Source organism: Podarcis bocagei (genome assembly GCF_964188305.1).
Source record: "Podarcis bocagei genome assembly, chromosome: 3".
NCBI lineage: Eukaryota > Metazoa > Chordata > Lepidosauria > Squamata > Lacertidae > Podarcis > Podarcis bocagei.
Genome location: NC_138127.1, coordinates 110,395,210 through 110,417,488, shown reverse-complemented (window position 1 = coordinate 110,417,488; position 22,279 = coordinate 110,395,210). Strand labels below are relative to the sequence as shown.

At 46.9% G+C, this 22,279-nt stretch overlaps 2 protein-coding genes across 2 annotated transcripts in view; one reads left to right on the top strand and one right to left on the bottom strand.

Annotated features, from left to right (window-relative positions):
- CIB4 (calcium and integrin binding family member 4) overlaps positions 1 to 12,776 on the top strand; it is a 38,285-nt gene extending 25,509 nt beyond the window's left edge. Inside the window, exons 4-7 of the mRNA XM_081188866.1 lie at positions 9,613 to 9,754; positions 11,396 to 11,505; positions 12,239 to 12,327; positions 12,585 to 12,776. Coding sequence (XP_081044992.1) covers positions 9,613 to 9,754; positions 11,396 to 11,505; positions 12,239 to 12,327; positions 12,585 to 12,606 — 363 coding nt within the window. The 3' untranslated portion in view covers positions 12,607 to 12,776. The remainder of the gene's footprint in view (positions 1 to 9,612; positions 9,755 to 11,395; positions 11,506 to 12,238; positions 12,328 to 12,584) is intronic.
- Positions 12,777 to 16,200: 3,424 nt separating this feature from the next.
- CIMIP2C (ciliary microtubule inner protein 2C) overlaps positions 16,201 to 22,279 on the bottom strand; it is a 30,390-nt gene continuing 24,311 nt past the window's right edge. The window contains exon 4 of the mRNA XM_081188854.1: positions 16,201 to 16,551. Coding sequence (XP_081044980.1) covers positions 16,407 to 16,551 — 145 coding nt within the window. The 3' untranslated portion in view covers positions 16,201 to 16,406. The remainder of the gene's footprint in view (positions 16,552 to 22,279) is intronic.

Genomic DNA, 22,279 nt, shown 5'->3' with positions numbered 1-22,279 from the left:
CCCGGAAGTAATTACAATTCCCATCACCCCTGACCACTGGTCCTGCTAGCTAGGGATCATGGGAGCTGTAGTCCCAAAACATCTGGAGGGCTGGCTTTGCCTATGTCTGACCTGGAGGAAGGACCCCATCCTTTAGTTGTAGCTCTTGCAACTTGGTTCCTTCCTTTTGGGATGCTGAGGAGGACATTTGAGTGGCCAGCTAAGTGTTATGTACTGAAGTTCTCACCCTGGGCCAGCAGGGGGATACTGTAGATAGTTCAGGTCCACATATGCAAATAAGGGGTCGAAAGTGACGTTCAGTGATTGGATAGTTACAGAAAGTTGTTACAGTTACGTTGTAGTGAACCTCTATATAAGCAGGCTGGCTGAACCCTTCAGTTCAGTTCTGTTCTGACCTGTGAATAAACAAGAGCTGTTTGCAGAATTGCTGTGTCGTCTGATATGTTCACCCACAACTTAACATTAAGGTCACTGTCTTGCGAAGAAATTCGCCTGACCAGTTCAGCAGCCTCCTCTCTTAGGTTCTGACCCTTCCTGGTTGCAAGACTCACAGAACTGGAAGGGATCTCAGGGCATCATCCAGACTGACCCCCCTCCCAACCAACCCACAAAATTAACAATGTATATGATCCCTGGTGTCTCTTCCAGGAGCTTCTTCTATTTAAGCTGTCAGGGAACATCCCGTTACTCCCCTGGGTGGGGGGGGGGAATGTGCTTTTGAGAGAACTGCATGAGGCTATTTTTCAGCATTTTGGGGTTGAGCCACTTAAAAAAATAAATCGTAAAGGTTATTTTGCTTTGAACTTCTTCCCATTTTGCTTGATTTCCTGCTGAGGTGGGGAAATGTATGAGCTATGAAGTGAGATACTCCTCTTTTCTGCCCAACGGGGAGAAAATTCCCTCCCTCCCCAGAGTTGTCTAAACTAGCCTTTAAAAGGACGGGGCTCTGTGGTCTCGCGTGTAACAGGCATAATAATAATAATAATAATAATAATAATAATAATAATACTCTCCTGTTTTTCTTAGTGCTGGGGGGCTGGAGCGGGAAACCTGTACCAAAAGAGAGAAGGGGTTTTTTCCTCTAAAGAGAAGAACGAAAGAAGGAGACTATAGGAATGGGTTCAAGGGTCCATCTTCTCCAGAGCCTGTTCTCGCTGTGGCCAAACCAGATGCTCATTATGGGAAACCAGTGTTATAAACAAAATCTGCCCTTTTCCCTTATGGGGTATCCAAGAGCCCATATAGAGTCCTCACGTAGGTTCCCTATTGGTAGGAGAAAATAACAGTGGGCAACCAGAGAATATTGAGAAGCAAAGCAGCTAGTAAGCCTGATCTTTATTGATCTGTTGCAACAGGGTCCTCGCCCTTATATAGACTTTTGAAATTGCCACCCTGTAGATCAAGACCACCCCCAGATACATCATACCTACATCACAGAAAAGGCGGTCTAAAACAGAAATTTGAATGTCGTTTTCCTCCTGTCGTTTTGGACTCACAGCTGTCCATGGAGGCACAGGTCAATTCTGTGTCCAGGGCAGCTGTCTACCAGCTGCATCTGGTATGCAGGATGAGACCCTACCTGCCCGCGGACTGTCTCACCAGAGTGGTGCATGCTCTGGTTATCTCTCACTTGCAATGAGCTCTATGTGGGGCTACCTTTGAAGGTGACCTGGAAACTACAACTAATCCAGAATGCGGCAGCAAGACTGGTGACTGGGAGACCACATAACACTGGTCCTGAAAGACCTACATTGGCTCCCAGTATGTTTCTGGGCACAATTCAAAGTTTTGGTGCTGACCTTTAAAGCCCTAAATGGCCTTGGCCCAGTATACCTGAAGGAGCATCTCCACGCTGGAAGCCAGGGTCCAGCTCCGAGTGCCTTCTGGCAGTTCCCTCACTGTGAGAAGCGAGGTTTCAGGGAACCAGGCCTTCTCGGTGGTGGTGCCTGCCCTGTGGAACACCCTCCCACCAGATGTCAAGGAAATAAGCAACTATCTGACTTTTAGAAGACATCTGAAGTGAGCCCTGTTTAGGGAAATTTTTAATGTCTGATGTTTTATTGTATTTTAAAAATTATGTTGGAAGCCATCCAGTGTGACTGGGAAAACCCAGCCAGATGGGCGGGGTATAAATAAATAGATGATGATGATGATGATGTCTGTTTTAACCCAACTTTCCATCCTTGTACAGTGGTACCTCTGGTTGCGAACGGGATCCATTCCGGAGCCCCATTCGCAACATGAAAAGAGCTCAACCCGCTGTGGCGCATCTGCGCATGCACGGGTTGTGATTTGCTGCTTCTGCGCATGTGCATGATGTCATTTTGCGCATCTGCGCATGCACAAGCGGCGGAACCCGGAAGTAACCCTTTCCGGTACTTCCGGGTCGCCATGGGACGCAACCTGAAAAGACATAACCTGAACCGAACGTAACAAGAGGTATGACTGTACTGAGTCAGATCACCATTACATTCAGTTTAGTTTTGTCTACACTGACTGGCAGTAGCACATCAGGATTTCAAGCAGGGAATGTCTCCATGCCCAACCCAGAGATGCTGTCAGAGGCTGAACCCAGGATCTCAAATCAAGGACGGCTCGTTGGTGACCTCGGATGTAACTTTTGCTTCTCTCTGCCCAGAGGGCCAATGTCCAGTCTTGGCTCCAGAGACAAAACTATTTCCATTTACAGCAACGGAGAGAAAATGTCCTCCTGATGTTTGCTTTCTGTACTCTTTTCAAAATAACAAATTGCTGGTGGGAGGGGTGAAAATGCCCTCAGCAAGCAGAAAATTGTCATAACAACATTGAGGACTGATCTTGGGGCATAAAGGAGTTTTCTTTTTCGGATGCACAGTGGTCCCTTGGTTCTCAAACTTAGTCCGTTCCAAAACCAAAGCATTCCAAAACCAAGGCGCGCTTTCCCATAGAAATCCGTTCCAGACTTTTAAAAGCAATCCCTAAAACAACGATTTAACATGAATTTTACTATCTGACGAGACCATTGAGCCATAGAATGAAAGCAATAAACCATGTACTGCAGTCACACAATCAATCAATCAATCAATCAATCAGTAGCTGAACTGGGTTCCACACAGTCACAAAAACAAAACAAAAAGAGCCGCAAAAACACGAATGCAAAATAAATAGCAAAAACAGACAGACCTCAGCGTAACACTCAAAACAGAGCATGTTTGGCTCCTGAAAAAGGTTTGCAAACCAGAACACTTACTTCCAACCCAAACCCCAAGCCCTATAGTTATAATTTGTGGGTTACCATCTGATTTTATTCCGATTTTAATTTGATTTTAAGCTGTATTTCATTTGATTGTTTGATTTTATGTTTTAATGTATTATATACTTTGATGTTAAAGGACACGGGTGGCACTGTGGGTTAAACTACAGAGCCTAGGGCTTGCCAATCAGAAGGTCAGCGGTTCGAACCCCCGTGATGGGGTGAGCTCCCGTTGCTCAATCCCTGCTCCTGCCAACCTAGCAGCTCAAAAGCACATCAAAGTGCAATTTGAGAACCAAGGGACCACTGTCTTGGAGTTGGTTTTCTATGGGCAATGTGAGAAGGGCTGGAGGAAACCTCTTTGCTGATGGAGGGCTGCCATCTTCAGGAAACATGGTGCCATCTCAGTTGGCTTCCAGGGGCTTCGACCAGAATCTTGGGACCACAACTCCCTCCCGCCCCAAGCAATACAGAGTCGCCTCAAATATCTGGACGGTGCCCAGACTGGCAAAGGCTGGGTGGGAGCCATGCCAGTTCTTGTGGTGCGCTTGAGAGAAAGAGGCATTTCAAAGAAGCGAGATGACAGAAGTTTGCAAAACTCTCTGTGGCTTGGAGAAACTGGATAGAGAAGGGCTTTTCCTCCCTCTCTCACAGCACTGGAACTGTTGGAATGATTTAGGGCAGAAGGAAGGAAGTCCTTTTTCCCCAGCGAAGAGTTAAATGGTGGAACTTGCTCCCTCACGAAGCAGAGATGGCAGCAAAGGCTTTAAAACAGGATTAGACAAAACAGTGAAAATCACTGCTAAACTAGAAACTGTGAATAATTGGGTGCACTCTTCCCACCTTGGATCAAATCTACGCTTCCAGGTGCCATAATAAAGCTGCAGAGATAGCGCAGGATAGTGCGCACCCCGGAAACGATCTCTTTCAGCTTCTGCCTTCTGGAAGAAGGTCCAGGGTTATAAAGACTAGGACTAGCCGCCTGAGAAACAGTTTCTATCCAAATGCGATTCTGGTTTTAAACGCAGTGTGAGGTAGTCTCTAAGGGACACAGGTGGCGCTGTGGGTTAAACCACAGAGCCTAGGGCTTGCCGATCAGAAGGTCGGCGGTTCGAATCCCCGCGACGGAGTGAGCTCCCGTTGCTCGGTCGCTGCTCCTGCCAACCTAGCAGTTCAAAAGCACGTCAAAGTGCAAGTAGATAAATAGGTACCACTCCGGCGGGAAGGTCAACGGCGTTTCCGTGCGCTGCTCTGGTTTGCCAGAAGCAGCTCAGTCATGCTGGCCACATGACCCGGAAGCTGTACACCGGCTCCCTCGACCAATAGAGCGAGATGAGCGCCACAACCCCCGAGTCATCCTCAACTGGACCTAATGGTCAGGGGTCCCTTTACCTTTAAGGTAGTCTCTATGGGAGTATGTTGTATTTAATTATGGGGTATCAGAGTTTTTAGGGGGTTAACTAGGCTGGGATAGCTGGGATAGCAGGCTTGTTGGTTTTGAATGTCTGGTGTAGATTTTTTCAGTTTCGTTGTTCTGTATGGGACAATGACAATAAAGATTATCGTATTGTATAGTACTGTAAAAAATAAAAACACAAAGCAGTATTCCGGATACCTGGGTAGGAACAAAAATGTTTTCAGCAGAGACCAACAAGAGCAGAGTGAAGGTGCCTGTCTGGTGTCAAGAGGCAGGGAGTTCCAAAGGGCAGGATCCGCCACATCAAAAGATCAATTTCTTACAAATGCGAACCCGATATTATGTGGCACCTGTAACAGTGCCCGTTCCGCAGACTGAAATGATCAGGTGGACATATAAGGGGTAAATAGCAGAAACCATGTTATTTCCTGCAGAGTTTGGGACATTCCCCTGCTATTGAAATTAATTGCATCATTAACTATGGAACTCACTGCTACAGGAGGCAAGGATGGCCGCCGACTTGGATGGTTTTAAAAGAGGATGAGATGAATTCTTGGAGGTCCCAATTAACATTTGTAAAAAAGCCTGAAGCTTTTCTGTTAGGGATTGTAGGAAAAGACCTGCCAAGCAAATTGAAAAACATTTTCATGTATGCGACAATGGGGGCAAGTGTCTTACTAGCACAAGGATGGAAGAATGAGGAAATCCCGACTAAAGAACTGCGGCAAGAGAAACTGATGGATTATGTGGAACTGGCGAAATTGACACATAAACTAGGAGACAGGGACAACTGTGACTTTAAAGAAGAATGGGAACCTGTTACGAAGTACATAAAGAAACAACAAAACGAACTGGACTCCTTGGCAGGTTTTGAATAAGCATTCACAAACTTTTTATTGGTAATACAGTGGTACCTTGGGATAAGTACTTAATTCGTTCCAGAGGTCCGTACTTAACCTGAAACTGTTCTTAACCTGAAGCACCACTTTAGCTAATGGGGCCTCCTGCTGCCGCCGCGCTGCCGGAGCACGATTTCTGTTCTCATCCTGAAGCAAAGTTCTTAACCTGAAGCACTATTTCTGGGTTAGCGGAGGCTGTAACCTGAAGCGTATGTAACCAGAGGTACCACTGCATATAGAAAGAAAAACTGAGGATCATTACAATTTTAAACATGCAGAAAATAACATGTGCTGAGAAATCAGAGAAAGGAGCTGAGGGAAGTCTGGGGGTGGGAGGGTGGGTTTTCCTTTTTTTCTTTTTTAGGGGGGAGGGGGGAAATGGGGGGGAAATCAGGATGGTGTATTTTTGATAAATTGTTATGCTGAAATTCCTAATAATTTATTTTTTAAAAAAAGAAGAAGCAACAAAGGCAAAAAAGAAAAGAAAAGATGAATTCTTGGAGGAGGGCGATAGGGCTCTCGATGGCTCCTAGCCGGGAGGTCTCTGTTCTGCCTCTGCGGTCAAGAGGCAGCAGTGCGTGTGAATCCCAGTTGTGCAAACCACAGGAGGAGAAAGTTGCTCCGGTGCTCAAATCCTGCTTCTCAGTTTCCCCACAGGAAGACAGCTGTCACCTGTGAGAGCAGGATGCTGGCTTCATCCCGCAGCCTCGTCTTCTGCGCTTATGCTCAGCACCTTGGCTAAATTGGTGGGTTGGGCTGAGTGGCTTTCCATTCTCTTCCGAGCCTCTGACGCTTTGCTTTCTCCCAAAAATAAATGCCTCTCTTTTTTTTTAGGGCACAGCCATCCCTTCCAGCGAAAGTAATGCACGCACAACACACTGTCCATGACTCTTTTGAAAGCACTTATTTTCCTTTCAGGAGGAACAATGGAGATATTTTCTCTCTCTCTCTCTCTTCCTCTCTCTCTTTTGCTGCTCCTGACTGTTCTGGGCTATGAGATGGGATCTATTTTAAAAAGGCTTGATTTTCAGACCCTTGATCCTCTCGGTCGCCCTTCTCTGCACACCTTCCAGCTTGCCAAAATCCTTCCTAAATTGTGGTGCCCAGAACTGAACACAGTATTTCAGATGTAGATTCACCAAGGCAGAACAGAGCAGGACTATGACTTCCTTTGGGACGCGGGTGGCGCTGTGGGTTAAACCACAGAACCTAGGGCTTGCCGATCATAAGGACGGCGGTTCGAATCCCTGTGACGGGGTGAGCTCCCGTTGCTCGGTCCCTGCTCCTGCCCACCTAGCAGTTTGAAAGCACGTCAAAGTGCAAGTAGATAAATAGGTCCCGCTCCAGCGGGAAGGTAAATGGCATTTCCGTGTGCTGCTATGGTTCGCCAGAAGCGGCTTAGTCATGCTGCCCACATGACCCGGAAAAACTGTCTGCAGACAAATGCCGGCTCCCTCGGCCAATAAAGCGAGATGAGCGCCGCAACCCCAGAGTTGGCCATGACTGGACCTAATGGTCAGGGGTCCCTTTAACTTTACCTTTATGACTTCCTTTAATCTGGACCCTAGACTTCTGTTGCTGCAGCCTAGAATAGCATTTGCTTCTTCTTCTTTTGCTAATGTTAAGGTTGTGGTCTGCTAAGACCAGGGGCATCTCAAGAGGGTGTGGTCTGCCCCGGGTGTCATGCCTGGGGGTGTGTGACAAAATCCCCCCCAGGCGGATTGGTGTGGCGCAGCTCAAAATTTGGCCGTGTGTGTGTGTGTGTGACAAAAGTTTTTTGCACCGGGTACCACCTGACTTTGCTACGCCTCTGGCTAAGACCCCTGGATCCTGTTCACATGTGCTGCTGTCAAGCCAGATACATGTGAAAAGGATATTGGGGTTGTTGCAGGAATTTATGTATAGGTTGGGGGGGGGGTGAAGACAAAAGGGTGTGATGAACTTGGCTGGGAAACAGGGAAATGTAAATATCTCTGTTGTTCCACTTGAAGGGTGTTTGGTGGAGGGCAAGGGGAACCATGGGGCAGGGTCCAGGATGCTCAGATTCCTGCCACCAGACCTCCCCTTTCATGATGTAACCGTGATGTATTAGTGATGTAGTTTGGGGGGTTGTAACATGGGAATTAGCAGCTAATAAAAGTTTGGGGGCTCTCTTGTTCGGGGCTTCCATCTTGCTTCGTCTTGCAGTGAGTTGGAGTCCTGTCATGACAGTTTCAATAAAGACTACTGGCTGCTGTTTTGCTCCAATTTTCCTGGCTGGTGTCCTTGCTTTTTTGTCCAAGGGAGCCCTCAGATTTCTCCGTCAACAGGGTCTGAGTTCCACAGGTTCCATTATGAACTCTGGGAGTTTCAGTCCCAAACATCAGTGTGAAAGGACACACCTCTGGGAGCTGGGGGGAGCACCCACAGACATGCTCTTGCCCTATAGCAAGCATCTGGGGCAGCCGAAGGAGGGGGCAGCAGTGGTGGAAGTTGGTGGGGCTGTGGTGGGTTGCACTCTGCTCCCAGCACTAGGCAAGGGTTATCGTCGGACTCTTCTGCGGCTTCAAGGAATTATCCAAGAGCCATTTATTCGCCTTTCCGGTCTTAAATGCATCAATCGAGTGCTGGTTTCAAAAGGGCATTTCATAGACTGCGAGCGATAAGTCTGCATTTGGAGATTATCATATTACCCAGAGTGGAAATTTAATCTCCTTTGGACAAAAGGGAGGCAGGGAGAAGAAGCTCCCTACTGCCTCCCGGTGGTAGAAGAGGGGTACTGCTTGGAATGGGAGAGGGGAAGTCAGAGGTCTCCGTTCAGTTAATCAATTAACTAATTAATAAAGACGCTGCTTCAGATTTCATCAGGGATCTGCTAGCAGCTTGCAAATCCCAACAAAACGAAACCCCACATGAGAAAATCAAGTTCCACATTCAAAATAAAAAAAGAACAATCTTTGATTGATAATCCGCTTGCTTTAGCCCACTTGATAGAGCATGAGACTCACTTTTAGAACACATATGTATTTATTATCTAAGCCCCGATATCGTCAATTCTTTCAATAACCCGTTGCTTATATTTCAAATCCTGCCTGTGACTTCATGTATAAATAATAGTTTGACAGGTAGTGGGATGTTTGTGGTGCTGTGGTCTAAACCACTGAGCCTCTTGGGCTCATTGATCTGAAGGTCGGGGGTTCGAATCCCTGTGATGGTGGTGAGCTCCCGTTGCCCTGTCCCAGCTCCTGCCAACCTAGCAGTTCAAAAGCATGCCAGTGCAAGTAGATAAATTGGTACCGCTGTGGCGGGAAGGTAAACAGGATTTCTTTGCACTCTGGTTTCCGTCACGGTGTCCCGTTGCGCCAGAAGCGGTTTAGTCCTGCTGGCCACATGACCCAGAAAAGCTGTCTTGACAAACGCCGGCTCCCTCGGCCTGAAAGCGAGATGAACACTGCAACCCCAGAGTCAACCGCGACTAGACTTAACCGTCCAGGGGTCCTTTACCTTTACCTTTTAATTTTGTGGTCTAAACCACTGAGCCTCTTGGGCTTGCCGATCAGAAGGTCGGCGGTTCGAATCCCCGCGACGGGGTGAGCTCCCATTGCTCTGTCCCAGCTCCTGCTGACCTAGCAGTTCGAAAGCACACCAGTGCAAGTAGATAAATAGGTACTGCTGTGGTGGGAAGGTAAACGCCATCTCCTTGCGCTCTGGTTTCCGTCACGGTGTCCCATTGCGCCAGAAGCAGTTTAGTCATGCTGGCCACACAACCCTGAAAGCTGTCTGTGGACAAACGCCGGCTCTCTCAGCCTGAAAGCGAGATGAGCGTCGCAACCCCATAGTCACCTTTGACTGGACTTAACCGTCCAGGGGTCCTTAACCTTTTACCTAGTCCATCAACGGTCACCATTCTTCCTTAAACAATTCATCACAATACCTTCTTCATTTGACAGTCAGTTTTGCCTTTTCTGCATAGTCGAGGTCTGAACGTCTCGAGAAGGACCACTGCCTCCTTCACCAGCTGCTCCCTTGCCCCTGGGATGTGGGTTTCTCTTCAGGTATCAATCCCTCTTCATCCGTCCACACAGGTGAATCCCTTCCGGGACCGGATCTGCAAGGTCTTCTCCACCGACGGCTACTTCACCTTTGAGGACATCCTTGGGATGGCGTCCGTCTTCAGCGACCGAGCGTGCCAGAGCATTAAGATGGAGTATGCTTTTCTGATATACGGTAGGGTGTTTCCCTCCGAATTCTCCTTGTGGCAACCAGGGTCCGAGGAATGTGGTCATCGCCTTGTGGGTGGGGTCAGGGCCGGATTTAGGATTTGATGAGGCCCTAAGCTACTGAAGGCAATGGGGCCTTTTATATGCCCAGCTGTCCTTGGTGGCCATCACTCTATAGGTCTTCTCCATGGAGGAGGGTGGCTACTAGCCAGGATAGCTATTAGGGATGGGTGAAATATCGATAGGTTGTCCAAAACTGAAGTCCATGTCGTGCAATCAGTTTCATGATCTTTGAATCGGCAATATATCAAAAATCATGGTGTATGTTAGGGCTGGGCGATCTGTTGTCCCAAGCTGGGTTGAAGTCCATATTGTGATATTGGTTTCATAATTGTCGACCTGGAGAATCAAGATTTGTGTATGTGCAAAAATTACAATGCGGGGAAAACTGTGAAGCCAGCCCATCCCTGTACCTGCCTCCATCCTTATGTCAGACATCGCGATGTATCAGTACATTGCAATGTGTAATGGGAATTGTAGTTGCTTGTGTGTAAGTCACCGACTTCCCTAAACTGCTTGTTTGTTTAAACCTTTCCCTAACTGAAGCGCACTCCTGTGCGTCTGCTTCAGTCGCTGGCAGAATCCGTTAGTGGGTGTTTCCTAAACTTTTTCCAACATAAGAATTCCTTGACAGCCAGTCTCCGCCTAGCCTCTCTGCGTGGAAGCCTTCTGCGCAGAATAGGCGTGCCCAGTGGTGGTCCGGCACTCTCCCCGCTGATCTCACTGGAAGAGTCCCTGAGCCTTCCCTCCAAAGTGCTCTCATTCCCTCCTTCCTTCTTGGTGTCACATTTGATTCGCTTCCCCCTCGGAAACCCTCTCTCTCTCCTTGCTGGTTCCCTCTCCTGCACTATCGGGGCGACTTCTCTCTTTGCTGGTCTCCGATGTCAGTTCCATGACACAATGTTTAGCTGGTGATTGTGGAGGTAACGCTCCGCTTTGCGAAGGCAAACCTCGCACCAGACATGCAATAGTATGTCAAGGAGCGTTACGCCTGCTTTTCCTGACCTTCTTGGCTAGAAAACAATTTGTTTGTTAGACATAATGCTTGGGGGAACATCTGAGGGAAACACCTGCTGACATGTGTATTTGCTAATGCTGGAAATGTGCTAAAGATGGAAATATGTTAAGTTCAGGGTGGTTTCACTACTGTTTCCAATTGTTGACTTCTGCTAATAAAAGGAGCCTCGGCAGAGCTAGTCGGCAGCTTGCTTGGAGCATGCTTGCTAGTGTGCTTCTGCACAGCTCACCTGCATCCAACCTCCCGTCGTCTCCATTATTCCTACAGGTGATACATCACAATGTTGAAAACCAGGTATCGCCCAGCCCTAATGGTCACCTGTTTTGCCCACACAGCCAGAGGAAGCCATGCTTCTGAATCCCAGTTGCTGGAAACCACAGGAGGGGAGATGGTTGGCTTTGGGTGCAAATCCTGCTTGTGGGTTTCCCATAACGGGCATCTGGTCGGCCACTGTGAGAACAGGATGCTGGACAAGAACAGGGGCCCCTGGCCTGATCCAGCAGCCTCTTCTGATGTTCCTACGTTGTGACCCATTCCACCTGTACATTTTGCAATGCTTCCCTTGACCAGATTTCAATGACGATGGCTTTGTTGACAAGGAAGACCTCCAGAACGTCATCCGCAGATCGATCAACAGGAACAACCTCAGCGAGGAAGAGATTGCCTCTCTGGCCAACCACGTGCGTCTCGCCCCACTTCCCAGCATGCCCTTCCTTTTATGAGATCTCCAGAGACCTCGGGACAAGACGTTGGCCATGGTGGGATGTCCCGCTATGGCCAAAGCAGGCCAAGGGGTGGTGGAGGACACCAATCCCTAGCGCAGTACTAGAGCAGAGCAAGCTTGTTTCAACCTTCCTCAACCTGGTACCCTCCAGATGTTTGGCACCACAACTCCCATCAGCCTGAGTCAGCTGGGCTCCCTGTCTTCTCCCCCACCGGCACCAGCCACCATTGCACCAACCCCATGGCCCCAGGGGCTGTTGGGAGTTGTAGTCCATTTCGGACCAAGAAGATGCAGGTGGTCCTTGAGTTGCTGATTAAGAAGATGGAGGTGCAGAACAAGATGGAGGCCAACTGGGAGAACTTTAGGCGTGGTCCTCGGCACATGATTTCCATGTGCTTTGAGGGCAGTGTTGGGAGGGATGTTCCAATCTCAAGACCGTGAGGCTATATATGAACTCATCCAGGCTATGAGATCTTACTCTGAGATCTTTTAAAAAAACTGGAGGGCACCAGGTTGGGGACAGCTGGCTTACTCCACCCTTTGGCTAGCAAACAGGAGACACTGATCTCATGTTCAGAGCCAGATGGTTTGGGGTGTAGGTCTCTCACACAGGGCATTTCCATTGGTCGGGACACCTGTGTCAGGAAGGGGTGAGTGGTCTTCAAGGCAGACATTTCCATTCCAAGCAGGTCCTGGAGGAAGCTGACTTGGATAATGACAAGATGCTGTCCCTGGTGGAGTTCGAACACGCCATGACCAAGTCTCCAGACTTCCTACAGTAAGAGCCCTGTCAAAAACTCACTTGAGCCACCCAACCCTCATCGCCACGGGCCCAGCTCCAAAATTCCCCTCCCGTACCTTAGTTCCCACCCCAAACTTTTAAAAACTGAGTAGGGCAAGCTTTCCATGACAGTTGCCCTCCAACTTGAGGATGGCGGTGACAATTGCCAGGGGACAGAGCTATTACGCTCATCCCCACTATTCCTTGCCTGTTATAAGGATATAATAGATTTATTGCACACCCTTCGCCTACAGCTCTTTTAGGCTCTACTTCTAAGGAAGGGGCGGCACATGATATCCAGACGTCACACAAGCCAAGACGCATAAAAGCAACTCTTCCAGAGGGACGCTTCCATCACAGATATTTTTGTAGGGAAGGAACCCAGGCAGCAGACCTGTCTGTATATTTTGCAGGAGAATAAAATTTGACTGTTGAGGAATGGCAAAGAGCATGGAGTTTCTGTGGGAATGTTCAGGGATGCAGAAGAGCATATATTGTCTGATTATAGCCTTTCCAACTTGTGTTAACAAGTTCACAATTTAGCAGAGTAACATTCCCCTTTTAAAACTCGCAGCGGATGTGTTTGCTCAGGCTCGCTAAAGCCTCTATAATAACTGTTTTGGTATTTTTCCCTTATTCCCTCATAAAAGATAAGACACGACACAGTCTTCTATAAAAAGTATAAAAAGAGTTTATTCGCATTCTGTTCACAATTGGATCCCAGAAGGCAGACTTAGCTTAGAAAAGTAACATACATTTGGAAACTATCTCATAAGGAGACAGTCCCTTTGTCTTCTCTTGACTGGAAGCATCTTTGGCTAAGCAGATGTTGCTTCTTCGATGCATGCAGTCAAAGAGAGAGAGATGGCTGCCCTGCCCTGTGCTTTTGTGGTTACCTGCACAGGTGAGGCCACACCCACCTCTAGTCACATGCAGAGGAAGTCTGTCCCAGCCCAGAAGGAAACAGGAAGTTTACCTGCTGGCTGGACAAACATTCCTCCCCATGTGTAAACATGATCACTCTAGGAATGTTGTACTTGACTGCTTGTGTGTTTCACATCCCAGAGTTTCTCATATCTCCACCTTTTCTTCCCCATGGCAGTCTTGGAAAGCGGTTGCGTTTTCAGTTCAGAGTGGGCCACTGGGGAAGGGGGTGCCAAATACACTGGCTCCTGCTTACAAAAGGGAGGGGGGAATAGTAGGGTTGCCGCCTTAGTTCTGGCAAAATTCAAGGCTGGGCAGGGCGGTGATTTTTGTTGTGAAATCCCAGAGGGTGGGAATTCCTCCAGACCCATTTGCACCCTTAATTCTCTGCACAGCAAAATCTGTTTTGCAGATCAAGCGTTCTGTTTCCCTTTTAAATGATTTTTATTACTTTTCCCCCAAAAAAGATACAAAATTCTGTAAAATACAGTGTTCCCAAAAGGGATCTGATGGCAATATACATGTACAATTACAGATCACTGTCGAAGAAACGCAGACATATAACGAAACCCAAATAAATAAACCGCAGGCATGTGAATGCGAGGAAGGTAGCAACAGGAGCTATTTTTGCATAGACGTAATGGTTAAACAAGACAAGGTGACAAAACATGGACCCTATTATACCAAGGGAAAGGAATTAACATATTCCAGTGCCCTGATTCGCTATATCAGCCATATTTGTTTATGGGCTGAGCGAAGTCCTTGTTCTTCTTTACTTACAAAAGAAATAAAGTCAGGCCGAACAAGTATGAAAGAATCCTTTTTTCCTTTAGCTCCCAAAGACTCTCAGCTTATTAGCTGGTTTTTCCAGCAAGGGACTGGAACCCTAACCCTATAGTAACCCTAACCCTATAGTAAGATTGGCCCCATCTCAGTCCTCCGCCATCTTGGTTCTTTGGGCTGCACAGAATCATGTTTGCTGCAATATCCAGGAAAGGCCTCATCCAGACTTCCTTTTGTGCAACGATTCTCGCCATAGGTCTGTGCTTTAAAGCATCGTGTCCAAACACTTAATTTTTTTTGGCCCTGGCCCCAGGACTTTCCCGCCGAATCGCACTCAAAGTGCGAGGCAAAAAGGAAGTGTGGATGAGTCCTCTCTTACGGTAACTTTTCCAGCAGACGGAATGCCTACCATTAAGTTATTATCGACTGGTGATCTCATTAACCCAGAAGGAAGGCAGTTCAGCCATTCACACAAGATTATCTCCACGAGGATTCAGAGTGTGCAGGGTGCCAGTGTCCCTGCCCTCCAGGAACTTGTCTGGACTGGATAGTGCCCACTCTGGAAAGTGGAGATGAGGTGGTGCTTTGCTGATTGGTGCATAAGAGGAACAGACACCCTCGGGAGCGGACACTCCTTCATTGGAGGTTTTTCAACAGAGGTCGGGTGGCCATCTGTTGGGGATTCTTTAGCTGCATCGCAGGGGGCTGGACTGCGATATGGTAATCTTTATTGTCATTGACCCATACAAAACAACGAAACTGAAAAAGTCTACATCAGACATTCAAAAGCCAACAAGCCTGCTATCCCAACCTGGTTAGCCCCCTAAAAACTCTGATACCCCATAATTAAATACAATATACTCCCATAGAGACTATCTTGCACTGCATTTAAAACCAAAATCGCATTTGGATAGAAACTGTTTCTCAGGCGGCTAGTCCTAGTCATTATAACCCTGTACCTTCTTCCAGAAGGCAGAAGCTGAAAGAGATCATTTCCGGGGTGCGCACTATCCTGCGCTATCTCTGCAGCTTTCTTATGGCACCTGGAAGCATAGATTTGATCCAAGGTGGGAAGAGTGCACCCAATTATTCTCTCTGCAGTCTTTACAACCCTGGACAGCATTGTTTTTTCCCTGACCGTGCAGCTCCCAAACCACACACACGGACCATAAGTTGATACACTCTCCACAGTACAATATTAAAATGCCATCAACAGGTCCTTTGAGAGATTGTTTTTCCGGGGGACTCTCAGACTAGAGGACCTTTGGGGGTCCCTTCCAACTCTACCATTCTAAGATCAGACTAGCCCTGCAGCTGGATCAAACCAAAGGCCCATCTGGTCCACTATGCTCTTCCCCACGGTGGCCAAGCAAACGCGTCTGGTTGCCACAAACAAGACATGCTCACAGGAGCGCACTCCCGCTTTTGTTTCCCAGAAACTGATCTTCATCTAGCCCTTGCGACCAGAGGCCACCGATAGCCTTCAGCCAATTCCTCCAGGAATCGGTCTAATTCCCCTTTAATGGCATCTGAGTCGGTGGTCCATGGTCGCATCTCAGACCCTCCAACGTTTTTCTCTGATGAAAATAGGGACGTCCTAAGCAAAAGCGACGCGGGTGGCGCTGTGGGTTAAACCACAGAGCCTAGGACTTGCCGATCAGAAGGTCAGCGGTTCGAATCCCCGTGACGGGGTGAGCTCCCGTTGCTCGGTCCCTGCTCCTGCCAACCAAGCAGTTCAAAAGCACGTCAAAGTGCAAGTAGATAAATAGGTACCACTCCGGCGGGAAGGTAAACGGCATTACCGTGCGCTGCTCTGGTTCGCCAGAAGCGGCTTAGTCCTGCTGGCCACATGACCCGGAAGCTGTACGCTGGCTCCCTCGGCCAAGAAAGCGAGACGAGTGCCGCAACCCCAGAGTCGTCCGCGACTGGATCTAATGGTCAGGGGTCCCTTTACCTTTAAGCGAAAGCGAGGCTTTCTGGGATCAAATCAGAAACCTGGACGGCTTCTGTAATTCCAGGGCTGTCCCTGGAAAACAGGGGCATCTGGAGGGTCTGGCGTCTTCTGTGAGTCAATCCCGCCGTTCAACTATTTGCCGTGTCTGGGATTGTGTGCAATGCAAACAACACAGCTGACCATACAAAAATTGAGGCTCGCATAGTGTGTCTGAGGGATGGCGGGTGGGGGAATTTAATCACTGGGCTATGCCCCAGAAGTTCATTTTTTATGGGATGCAACTTTCCCCAGGTATTCCTGGGGCAACATGATATGGCAGGATTGGAAGAGAAAACCCAGCTCTTGTGATCTCCCGTTGCCCGGCTCTGACGTCCGTCCCGACAAAGGCTGACAACGGCGACTTGGCGGTCTCTGCTCAGGCCCTGTATTCGAAATAGCTGTCTCGGACTTCTCTCTCTTGCGAGGTCACCCTCTTCCCCGAGGGGAAAGTCTGGTATGTCCGCAGGTTCTCCGGAGAGACGCGATGGAGGTGCCACAATGTTTTGGCGCTCAGCGGCGGGCTGGAGGTCAAGGGGACAACAAGCACACAATGGGAGAAATTGGTTACATGGCTGATGGCTGAGAGTTGAATGCAGAAGGGATAATAATAATAATAATAATAATAATAATAATAATAATAATAATAAATTATTTTTATCCCACCCTCCCCAGCCGAAGCTGGGCTCAGAGCGGCTAACAACAATAAAAGTAACACAGCATTCTAAAATCAATTCATTTTAAAATCAATTCAAAATTAAATGAATGGCAACCATTGGGCTAGAGTTCTGTGAGGATCGCAGAAGGAGGGGGTCAGACTGCGCCTTGGCCAAAGGCCTGGTGGAACAGCTCCATCTTGCAGGCCCTGCGGAAAGATGTCAAGTCCCGCAGGGCCCTAGTCTCTTGTGACAGAGCGTTCCACCAGATCGGAGCCACAGCTGAAAAAGCCCTGGCTCTGGTTGAGGCCAGCCTAACCATCCTGTGGCCTGGAACCTCCAAGATGTTTTTATTTGAAGACTGTAAGGTCCTCCGTGGGACATTCCAGGAGAGGCGGTCCTGTAGGTACGAGGGTCCTAGGCCGAATAGGGCTTTAAAGGTTAAAACAAGCACCTTAGACCTGATCCTGTACTCCACCGGGAGCCAGTGCAGCTGGTATAGCACCGGGTGAATGTGATCTTGCAGCGAGGACCCCGTAAAGAGTCTCGCCACGGCATTCTGCACCCGCTGGAGTTTCTGGGTCAGTCTCAAGGGCAGCCCCACGTAGAGCGAGTTGCAATAATCAAGTCTGATGATGCTGTTATAGGAATTCTAAGGTCTTATGTATATAAAATGAATGTTCATAGATGTGCAAGGCAAACACATACATAAGCATATAAACCACATGTCTGAAACAGTACAGGAGAACAATCCTGAAGTCATTTTGACTCTCCCAAATTGACCTCAAATATTTCTCTGCAAGGAGGAAGGAAATGGGGAAAGCTTTCCAATTGTCTTTGGACTGTAGGGGCTTACGCCTCCCTGTAAATACAGTCTGGCAAGTATCTGTTCAGATGAGCACACTATCAATATGTGTAAGAGATATAATACTACTACTACTACTGCTACTAATAATAATAAATACCCCATCCATCTGGCTGGGTTTCCCCAGCCACTCTTAAAAACACATTAAAACATCAGACATTAAAAATTTCCCTAAACAGGGCTGCCTTCAGATGTCTTCTGAAAGTCAGATAGAGATTCAGGAAGTATTTAGCATCTCAAAGGAATGGCTAGGCTACCCAGAAAAGGCAACCAAGTACAGTGGTACCTCGGGTTAAGAACTTAATTTGTTCTGGAGGTCCGTTCTTAACCTGAAACGGTTCTTAACCTGAGGTACCACTTTAGCTAATGGGGCCTCCCGCTGCCGCCACACCACCGGAGCACTATTTCTGTTCTCATCCTGAGGTAAAATTCTTAACCCGAAGTACTATTTCTGGGTTAGCGGAGTCTGTAACCTGAAGCGTATGTAACCTGAGGTACCACTGTAAGGCAATATCAGGTATCCTGGCAGACAGAAGAGAAGAAACACACTCAAATTTCTGCTGTAGACCGCCTCCTTCTGTGATGTATGTATGATGTTTTTGGGGGCAGTCTTGGACTCCAGGGCGGGCAATTTCAATAGTCTATATAAGGGCTTGTGCACCATTGTTCTGGGTTCCTCCTTCATTTGGTGATTTTAGGACCCTGTTGCAACAGTTTAATAAAGATCAGGCTTACTAGCCGCTTTGCTTCTCAATATACTCTGGTTGGCATGTCCGTCTTAAGCATATCCGGCACCATGGTGCAAAGTTCTCTCTGCCTCCCCCCCCCCCCCCCGTTTCCCAGAGTTATTTTTAGGGAGGACAGTGCTGCCGGCGGGGCTGGAGGAGGCGTGCAGTGGCTGGAGGGTGGCTCCTCCAGCGGGGAAGAGGTGGAGGCTGGACGTGGCGCCTCCCGGCTCAGCTGGCCGCTTTGTGCCGTGTTGGCAACGGTAGACGGAGGCTCTGGGTGTGACGCTGCTTTGGTGCAGCATGGCGGAGGTGGGCGAGGGCAGTGAGCTGATGCTGGGAGGCGATGCATCCAGCCTCAGCCTCTTTCCTGGTGCCCTCCAGGACTTGGCGCCCTGCACCACTAGCCTCTATGGATAAGACGCCCCTGCTGGTTGCCCTCTGTTTTTTTTCTCCTTCCGATAGGGGACCTAAAAAAGGACTCTATGTGGGCTCTTGGGTACCCCATAAGGGAAAAAGGAGCAGTTTTTTCTTATAACAATGGGAATCCCAGAGAGGAACTTCATCTGTGCCCCTGGAGGTTATGGTGGAATATTCATTCCAGCCTTGGATTTTTTGTTTTTGCATACCTATATCAATCATGTTAAGAAAGACCAACACACACACACACACACACACACACACACACACACACACACACGATTGGGTTGGGGCGGGGGAAACGGTCAACATCCCCATAAGAAAACTATGATTTTTCCAACGAAGTAAATAAATCAACCTTTCTATTGACAGTTACAGATAGGTAGCCGTGTTGGTCTGCCATAGTCAAAATAAAAAAATTCCTTCCAGTAGCACCTTAAAGACCAACTAAGTTAGTTCTTGGTATGAGCTTTCGTGTGCATGCACACTTCTTCAGATACACTGAAACAGAAGTTGCCAGATCCTTCTATATAGTGAGAAGGTGGGGAGGGGTATTACTCAGAAGGGTGGTGGGAATGGGAGATTGGCAGATAGCTGAGATGAGCCTGTTGACGACTCTTAACGACTGCAATAGGTCTTACAGGGAAAGACAAGGGGTGAGAAGGTGAGAAATGGCTTAGTCGTGTATAATGAGATAAGAATCCAATGTCTCTGTTCAGACCAGGTCTCTCCATGGTTTTAAGTTTGGTAATGAGTTGCAATTCAGCAGCTTCTCTTTCCAGTCTATTTCTGAAATTCCCTCTGAGTAAGACCCCTCCCCACCTTCTCACTATATAGAAGGATCTGGCAACTTCTGTTTCAGTGTATCTGAAGAAGTGTGCATGCACACGAAAGCTCATACCAAGAACTAACTTAATTGGTCTTTAAGGTGCTACTGGAAGGAATTTTGTCATTTTTTCTATTGACAGCATGCCCTTTTTAATATGGTAGTAGTAGTTTAGGATGCCTCTTTGCTCGAGATTAGCAGAGTCTGCAGAAATCAAACGTTTTCATAGTGTTTCGATTCATAATTTGGAAAAGGTTTATTGAGGAAGGATTGCCTAAAGCTGCCCTGAGTTCCCTTGGGGGTATAAATGCAAAGAAATACTAATAAAGGACAGTTTCCATGGGGAGAAAACAAAACGTGCCATGGAAGTTCTCATTCTCAAATTGAAAAGCAGGACGTAAATACCTGAAATAAATCTTGTATGCTCTGAAAAAAAGAAAAGAAATGAAAAAAGAAAGAAAGACCGCAGTTGGAGCTCCCTAAACTTCAGGGCACTAAAAACTAGGGCTGGGGACCACACAATGGGCTCAAGCTGCAGATGGGTAAGTCTGCCAACTTCTGTTTCAGTTTCTCTCTTTTTTTAAAAAAATAATATTTATTACTTTCCAACAATTTAGACCTTACATAGAAAAAAATAAACAACACAATACAATACAAAAACAATACCTAGCACTAAACTAACAAAAACAATTTAAACTGAGAAAACAAAACAAAAATAATTTAAAACACATCAAATAGTTTCAATCTTTCATTCTCTTATTTCCATGACCTCCTCACACCTCTCTTTTTGTATTCCACTTCTATTAGTTGTTTCAGCAATTCCTTTCCATCTTCCTCTGTTTTCTATCCTATAATTATCTTAACACATTTTAACCTTATTTTCCCCTTTAATTCTCTATTAATCTATTTATACTTAATTCCTTATAACATTTCTACTAAAGCCATATAACTTCATTCCAACATTTTTCTAACACTCATTAATTTTACAATATTTCTGTAAATAGTCTTTAAACTTTTTCCAATCTTCTTCCACCGACTCTTCTCCCTGGTCTCGGAATCTGCCAGTCATTTCCGCCAATTCCATATAGTCCATCAACTTCATCTGCCATTCTTCCCGGGTGGGTAAATCTTGTGTCTTCCAATACTTCGCGATGAGTATCCTTGCTGCTGTTGTGGCATACATAAAGAAAGTTCTATCCTTCTTTGTCACCAATTGGCCGACCATGCCCAGGAGAAAGGCCTCTGGTTTCTTCAGAAAGGTCTATTTGAATACCTTTTTCATTTCATTATAAATCATCTCCCAGAAAGCCTTAATCCTTGGGCATGTCCACCAAAGGTGAAAGAATGTACCTTCAGTCTCATTACATTTCCAACATTTATTGTCGGGCAAATGATAAATTTTTGCAAGCTTGACTGGTGTCATGTACCACCTATAAATCATTTTCATTAAATTTTCTCTTAAGGCATTACATGCCGTGAATTTCATGCCTGTGGACCATAACTGTTCCCAGTCAGCCATCATTATGTTGTGTCCAACATCTTGTGCCCATTTAATCATAGCTGATTTCACCATTTCATCCTGAGTGTTCCATTTCAACAGCAAGTTATACATTCTTGACAAATTCTTAATTTTTGGTTCTAACAATTCTGTTTCCAATTTTGATTTTTCCACCTGGAAACCAACTTTTTTGGCCAAATTGTATGTCTCCATTATTTGATAATAATGGAGCCAATCTCTCACTCTATTTTTCAATTTTTCAAAACTCTGCAATTTTAATCTGTCTCCATCTTGTTCCAGAATTTCCCAATATTTCGGCCACATCTTTATGGAGGGGGGGAACGTTCCCTGAATATGCTTCTGTGCTTGCTCTAGTTATCTCCTGCTTGGACTACTGCAATGCACTCTACATGGGTCTACCTTTGAAGGTGACCCGGAAACTACAACTAATCCTGAATGCGGCAGCTAGACTGGGGACTGGGAGTGGCTGCCGGGACCACATAACACCGGTCCTGAAAGACCTACATTGGCTCCCAGTACGTTTCCAAGCACAATTCAAAGTGTTGGTGCTGACCTTTAAAGCCCTAAACAGCCTCAGCCCAGTATACCTGAAGGAGCATCTCCACCCCCATCGTTCTGCCCAGACACTGAGGGCCTTCTGGCGGTTCCCTCACTGCGAGAAGCCAAGTTACAGGGAACCTGGCAGAGGGCCTTCTCAGTGGTGGCGCCCTCCCTGTGGAACAGCCTCCCACCAGATGTCAAAGAGAAGAACAACTACCAAACTTTGAGAAGACATCTGAACGCAGCCCTGTTTAGGGAAGCTTTTAATGTTTAATAGGTTATTGAATTTTAGTGTTTTGTTGGAAGCCGTCCAGAGTGGCTGGGGAAACCCAGCCAGATGGGTGGGGTATGAATAATAAATTATTATTATTATTATTATTATTATTATTATTATTATTATTATTATTATTATTATTATTATTAAATTGGATGGAGAACTGCCCTGCAAAATTGGGAGAGTGGAAATGTCAAAGGATGGCTGTATCTTGGGGGCTTGTCTTGTCTTGGAAAGCGTGGAACAGGTAGGATCACGTTAAAATGTGAACTGGGCCGAATTTCTCCCTCTTTCCTGTTTGCCAAACAAGAAGCAAAATACAAACGCAATCCAATAACCAAAACAGACAAGCCGAATTTCCTAAGATCAGCTCACATTTCACCAGCCAGAGAAAAACAAACACCTTCTACCTTTTCCTTTGCTTCGC